This window comes from Aristolochia californica, unplaced genomic scaffold (assembly GCF_029961685.1).
Source record: "Aristolochia californica isolate CCGP_79_NKW_82.1479 unplaced genomic scaffold, dmAriCali1.0.hap1 SCAF_12, whole genome shotgun sequence".
Taxonomy (NCBI): Eukaryota; Viridiplantae; Streptophyta; class Magnoliopsida; order Piperales; family Aristolochiaceae; genus Aristolochia; species Aristolochia californica.
This window is the reverse complement of record NW_027181793.1, coordinates 22003421-22010879: the sequence shown is the minus strand read 5'-3', so window position 1 is coordinate 22010879 and position 7459 is coordinate 22003421. Positions and strand designations below refer to the sequence as shown.

General features: G+C 35.4%; 1 protein-coding gene across 1 annotated transcript; it reads right to left on the bottom strand.

Moving 5' to 3' along the window:
• Window positions 1-1796: 1796 nt before the first annotated feature.
• Window positions 1797-2615, bottom strand: LOC137946966 (early nodulin-93-like). The gene is made up of 4 exons (XM_068793254.1): window positions 2422-2615; window positions 2259-2320; window positions 2076-2151; window positions 1797-1996 (listed from the first exon to the last, which is right to left on the bottom strand). The coding sequence occupies exons 1-4, from the start codon at window positions 2543-2545 to the stop codon at window positions 1896-1898; spliced, it is 363 nt and encodes a 120-aa protein (XP_068649355.1). The 5' UTR covers window positions 2546-2615; the 3' UTR covers window positions 1797-1895.
• Between the last annotated feature and the right edge of the window lie 4844 nt (window positions 2616-7459).

Here is a 7459-nt window from a genome sequence, read left to right as displayed (position 1 = left end):
GACAGAGTGGTGGCAAGCAACTGCGATGGAGGCTCGATGATGGCGGCTCTGCGACGGAGGCCAAGAGGGAGAAGAAAGAGGGACAAAAAAAATTCGGGGGAGGAAGGCTAAGAGGGAGAAGAGACGAAGGGAGTGAGAAGACGAGAGGAAGAAGAGAATGGGAGAAAAAATAATCGGGGGAGGAAGGATGAGAGCGCGAGAGAGAAATTTTTTTTTGTCAGGGAGGAAAAATGAATCCTGAAAATTTGATCCAAGTGAATGATTCGAAAATCTGGGCTGAATCACGATTCCACAATTTTAGCCTCAGACGATTACCTGCATTTTTCAGATCACGCTGGCATGGTGCACCACTAACGGCCTAAATGAATGAACTACATAATGCGTGTGAACTTCATTGTTGACTAACCCCCCCTCCACAATGAACTTGAAATGAAGTGAAGAATTCAATTCATCTTAAATGAATTGATTCAACTTCAACTCATCCTTGGGTGTTAGTGTAGATGAGTTCAAGTGCACTGGAAAACATATTCCAGTGTTAGTGCCTCCCAATGAAAAGTATGATATAAACAAGAGAATGAGTAACATTTTATAATATACTTAAATAGAACATATACCTAAACAGATAATTAACCAAAATAAACATGGATTTAACGTGTAGTATTAAAATATATTAATATCCTAATTAATGAAAAACTATATTATATTAGTTAATGATTATAGTTTATTATAAATTAATACAATAATTATGTGTGACTAGAATAAATTATTAAAAATAAATAAATAAAAGTAAAAAATAACATAAGTGAATATAATAAATAAATAAATTATTTATTAACATAGATATATTTTAACATTAAAAACACTTATTTAATAAAATAATAAATAAATATATATATATATATATATACTTATCAATAACATAATATATATTTTTATGTATTATTAATTAATAATATATTGTCACAAAATTTAAAACCATTGGTTTAATTAATTATGGCAATGGGATAATTAAACCAAATTTTTTTATCAAATATTTATTTTAATAATATTTTAATTATTACTACTAAATCACTAATTTAATATAGTAATTATAAAATGAAAATATTGAATAAATAAAAATAATTATTTTATAAGTAAAAAATATAAATTATTATTTTTATGACGATGGTACATCATCTTCCTCATGACGGGCCAGCGGGCAACGGCGACGGAGGCGGCTCGACTGTACGCCGAGAGGGAGAAGAGAGGGAGGTCGAGAGAGAAGAGAGGCCGAGAGGCTCGGCCTCCCGTGCTCTACGACAGAGGTCCAGAGGGAGAGGAGAGGAAGCCCGAACGGGAGGAATTTCGGGGGGGGGGGGGGGGGGGGGGGGAGGTTTGGATTCCCCATTTTTTTGCCTGAGTGAATGAAGTAACATCATTACACACTAACACCTTAATCTAATGAACTAAGTAATGCGGGAGTAATTCATTTTGGTTCATTTTGAACTAAAAAATACGTGGGTAATTCATCTCCTGATTCATGTTGACCAACCCCCCTAGGAGTTGGGATACCCTCTAAAGCAACTCTGCATGACTTAAACCTATCCACATTGGGTCCAGTTCTATATCCAACTAACGATGCTCAGCAGGCTCTAAAGGTTATGTGAAGGAACATATCAGCCCGTTGGGCTTTTTGAAGCAATAGCCCACACAAGTGGGATGCGGCAAATGGTGATGAAATTAATGAACTCAAGAGTTGCTGCAAATGGTGATGAAATTAATGAACTCAAGAGTTGCTGCAAATGGTGATGAAATTTATTAATTTTTACATACAAGGTTATATAAAAAGTAAAACACAGTGGGTTTACATCAATCCTTCGTCTTTGATTCTTAAAAAGTGAACTAAAATCTATGCTTCAAACTTCAAAGCCAGAGGCGTCAATCTGCTTGAATGAATTCCTCCGGGCTGAGGCAAGGACTGTCTTGTCTGCAACTATGAAGTAAGCAGATCCAGCAACTGAAATTAACAAGAAGAAAACGTTACCACTACTACGAATAATAGTATAAGATTGTTCAGTATTGATAAAAATCTTAACCAGTGGAAATGATGAGCGCCTGAGCGGTGGGATTTAGGTAGGATCTTGCCCATGGAAGCATTCTTGCGCTAGCCACCTGCATAACGAAATGAAAGTTAATTGGAGAGTACGGGAAAGACATACATGTCAATATTTGTCGTAGGCAGAGAAGAAGAGGAAAAAGAAGAAAAAAAAAAGACTTACAGTCGGAATGGCAGAGGCCAATCCCGCGAGGACGGCAGCCTTCGCTCCAGCGACGACTCCCTCTGGTTTTTCTCAATAGAAGCACAAATCACTTGCAAGAAAATTATCAAACTGAAAAGGGACGTTACTACGTCTAAATTTAACACAGAGCAACCGATGGTACCATGTGAGCATCTCTTGGCGATGGCCAACTTCTGATCAAGGGAAGTCAGCCCGTTCCTCTCCATCGGCGAGGCCGCGACATTTTTCACCATTGAAGAGGAAGACGAAGCAGCCGCAGAAGCCATTGTCGATCTTGAAACAATGAAAATCAGACTGATCAAGGTGTACTTGGTCGAGATAGGTGTGTGAAACCAAATATTTATAAGCAGCTTGTTTGCAAGTTTGATCCCCGGCGGTTTTACAGAATTCCAAGGTTGGAGTCACCTGTTTTACAACTTTAGCTGCCGTGGGATCTGGTAAAAGTGAGCTTCTCAGCTCACTGTCCCTGGAATTGAACGCAAAACAGGAACAATTCTGCACAATAGAAGTGTAAATAGTGAAAGTGCGAAGGGGAGTTGTGGGTTGGTGGGTTATTTCATACTAACCTGACACATCTTGATCCCAGAGCAGAAAGAGTAGCCATTAGTGGTCGACAAGCCACTGGTATAGATAAAGGTTTGAGAAGAAACAGTGGGTACCGGTGAGGTTCTCACATCCTGACGATGTTGACACATTTCCAGAATCCAACGGTGCCATTATTCAATTGATTCTTTGATTCAGATCACTAGAAATGGATAAGAGATATCCGACGGGAGAGATTTTTCCGGTACAGTAATCTCACCGACCTAAATCCTTTTTGTCACTTTCAACGATTCTGCCAGTGAATTTGTTTTTTCCATATAGGAGGTGACTAGAGGTGGTATCGAATTGAACCGGTTTGCGAGTGGTTCGAGGTCAGCTCGGTTCTGGCTCGGTTCGATTCGATAGACTCGTTTAAATTAATGAGCAGAGCTCGACCGAACCAAGGTTCGGTTCGAAAGCTTGCGAGTCGGCTCGTTAATTTAATGAACAGCCCGAGATTCGGGGGATTTGAATTTCGGGGGAGTTGGGACTCAAGAGAAGAGTGTCGCATCGTGGGACTGTGGGAGGAAGGTTTCAATTTTCGTCCTCTTCAATTCCATCTCCTCTGGCATTGGCAATACGATTTTCTCACGGAAATCATGGATTAGAGATCAGAATCGTTGTTCGTTAGGCAATGATTCATCGAAAATGGGGGATTTGGGTCTTCATTTCCCTCGTTCTCCCTCTCCCTCTTCGATTCCTCACTCTCTATCTTAGTCATCTTCGATTTCTTCGTCTGCAATTTCTTCATCTTTTTTCTTCTTCTTCTTTGATTTCTTCATCCGAAGTTCTTCCTCGCCGAGCAAAGTGACGGTCCGACGGAAAGAGGTAAGATGTTTATTTAATCTTCTGTTTTTTTGGTCACCGACCTAACCCTTGATTTTTTTTTTTCATTTTTATCTTTTGTATTCCTTTATTTATTTTCGATTAAGTGCTTTTTATTAATGTTTTAACTCACCAACTCTCTCTCGCTCCTTTGATTCGTCACTGTGCATGTTTCTTCCGACCTTTTCCCAACAAATTAAAATGTTCGGAGAGCTCTTTCTCGAATCGTATTCTTTGAAGCTAAGATCAATCAAGACTTCGGTAAGAAACTCTTCCCTCCGTTCGATTTTTTTTTATTCCTATACTTTGAACTCTATGTTCTCTGAAATTTTCTGAAGTCAGTATTTCTATTCCTACTCTTCTCCCTTGAAATCCTATTTCTCTTTCTGAGAAGAGAAGACTAAGAGAAAAAGTGAGATTGAGAAGAAAGAAGAGGGAAAGGAGAAGTGTGTGCGTGTGAGAGAGAGAGACAAATTACTCTTTTTGAGAAGAGAAGACTAAGAGAAAAAGTGAGATTGAGAAGAAAGAAGAGGGAAAGGAGAAGTGTGTGCTTGTGAAAGAGAGAGAGAGAGAGAGAGAGAGAGGTGGATCAAGCATAATGAGATTGAAAAATAAATCATCCAGAAATAACAGAATAATGACTACCTGATATGATTTTTTTTAGAGATATAAGAATGTTAAAGGTCAGGGGTATTTGGGTAATTTTTTTTAGGATATTGTGTTATGAAGTTATAGTTAATGTAGATACCTCCCTAAGGAGGTACATACAAGTTCCTACTTCAGTAGTTTTGATAATCTTACTTTGTCTTTTCCTGTCAATGTCATTAAAGTGTTCCCTCTAGAATTGTTAATCTTTGTATGCATTGTTCTCCTTATTGCTGATAAGTATCTTAAATTATGTGGAAGATTTTTGTTGTTTAGATTGCTTTCTTTTCTTTATGTTTTTAATTTGTAATTATGTTTTTTTTTGTAGAAGTAAGAATATCAACACCTCCTCCTCAATTGACATCAATAATTAACATTAGTTCTAGTGTGGCCATAGATAGTGACTCAACTCCACTAGAGTCACTACCCTCTAGAACTATTAATGTAATAGAAGTGGGCCCAGATGAAAGTACCCTAAATGAGGATGAAGGTGACTCTACCCATATTTCAAAAAGACAAAAAAGGTCTCATGTGTGGTTGGAATTCAAAGAAGTCTCATTTAATGGTACAAAAAAGGCTCAATGTGTTCATTGTAAAATCAATTTGAGTGTTATTAGTAGTGGAGTGACCACACATATGAGTCGATATTTGAAACATTGTCCTAGTAGAAAAGGGACAATGAGAAAACAAAAAATCATAAACTTTCAACCAGTGGGAGTGGGGTCTAATGTTGATTAGAGTCCATCTAGACTTCCTTTTATGGATTTTGGAGGCAAATATGATCAAGCTAAAATGAGAGTACTCATTTCTCATTGGATTCTTATCCATGAGCATCCATTCATGATAGTAGAAAAGGAGAGATTTAATTTTGTAATGAAGATGGTGAATGTGAATTATGAGAAAATATCATGTAAGACCATTAAGAAGGAGTGTATGGAGAAGTACAAGGCAGAGAAAAAGAAATTGAAAATTTTATTAAAAGAGATTAACAAGATTAGTCTTACCACGGATCTTTGAAAGTTCCAAAATCAAAAGATTGAATACATGGTTATTATTGGACATTTTATTGACAGTAATTGGAAGCTACAAAAACGAGTTTTGAGTTTTGTGCATGTTCCTCCACCTCGTGGCGTTGATATAGCAGATGCTATTTACAAGTGTTTGAAAGGTTGGAAAATAAAAAATAAAGTATTTAGTATCTCAGTTGATAATACTGCATATAATGATGTTTGTATGAGAGTTTTGAAAGAAGATTTTTCAAGAAAAAAAAATTGGTCTGTGGTGGGAAGTTATTTCATGTGCGTTGTTATGCTCATATTCTGAACTTATTAGTCCAATATGGTCTTGTTCAGATTAAGGATATCATTGAGAATATGCGTGAGAGTGTCAAATTCATAAATCTGTCTGAGGTTTGACCTTCACACTTTTTTTGAAATTGTACAACAACTAGAACTAAGTGAAAAGAGGTTGGTTATTGATTGTCCAACTCGTTGTAACTCCACTCATGACATGTTATCTTCTGCATTAAAATTCAAAGATCCATTCTCTAGATTTAAAGTTAGAGAACCAACTTATGATTGTTTACCAAGTCTTGATGAATGGGAAAAGGTTGAAATCGTGTATGAGATTCTAGAAGTTTTTAATGTAGTTACTAATATAATTTCTGGGAGTGACTACACCACTTCTAATTTGTACCTTAGTGAGATATATAGGGTAGAAGAAGTTCTGAATTTTCATTCTACAAATGAAAATGTTTTCATTAGGATAATGGTTAGTAGAATGAAAGAGAAATTTGAGAAGTTCTGGGGTGAATGCAATTTATTGATAGTTGTTGTTTCAGTTTTGGATTCAAGGGTCAAATTAAGGTTGATCAAAATATGTTTTCCAGAGATATATTCTGAGGAGGAAGCTACAATGAAAATAAACTTAGTTTGACGCACCTTATATGAGATCTACGATGAATATGTATCCTAATATAATGTGGATATTAGAAATGAAGAGATTGCTTCAAGTACTAGCTCTATGGGTGTTTCCACAAGTCGTAGGTCATATTCTTCATCAAGTTCAGGTTGGTTAAAGTTAATGACTTATGTGAAAGAAGTGGAAGTAGTTAATTCACCAAGGTCAGAATTGGAAAATTATCTTGAAGAAGGTGTATATATTTATGAGGAAACTTCACAATATGATTTTGATGTTTTAGAATGGTGGAAAGTGAATCATATGAAATTTTGGGTATTATCTAAAATGACAACAGACATCCTTATAATTCCCATATCCATAGTAGCTTCAAAATCTACCTTTAGTGCTGGTGGTAGAGTAATAGACTCATATCGTTCTTCCTTGGCACCAAATATAGTTCAAGCTTTGAATTTCTTTGAATAATTATTTATTATGATATTTTTTAGTTTTATTTATTAAAATTTTGTTTTATGATTATAGCCTGAGAAGAAGATTGTAGAGATAAATGCTACCAGTTATATGATTTTTCATGTTTTTCTCATAATGGTAATTTTAATATTTTTCACTACATTAAGTAGCTAGTAGTGGAAGAGTATTTTTTTATCTGAAAATAATAAGTTTTATTTTTTTGTTTTTGTCATAGGTGGAGATTTTGCTCATGCAGGGACATATATTATTTTCTAGCATGAAGAGAAACAACTATAGTATATAAATTTATAATGGATTTATAATTTTTATTTGGGTGATTTTAAATTGATATTGATATTTCATTTCATTTTTTTGTGTTTGATTATTGTGTGGAGTTTATTCATAATATTATGCAGTGTATGGAGTGTTTAGACTATTTTATGGAGTATATGGAGTGTATAGACAATTTTATGGAGTGTTTATGGAGTATAGACAATTTTATGGAGTGTTTATGGAGTGTATAGACAATTTTATGCAGGTCTTATGTATATAGATTATGCCTAATTTTAAGTAGAGGTCATGCCTAATTTTATACAAGTATTATATACATAGGTTATGCCCAATTTTATGTGAAATGTATGCATAATTTTATATACAATTTATTTTATATGTATTTTTGAAAAGTTTTAAACGAATGTTGGAGCTCGAGCTCGGTTTAAATTATTGGGCTCGAGCTCGATAACAATTTTAGGCTCGAGGCT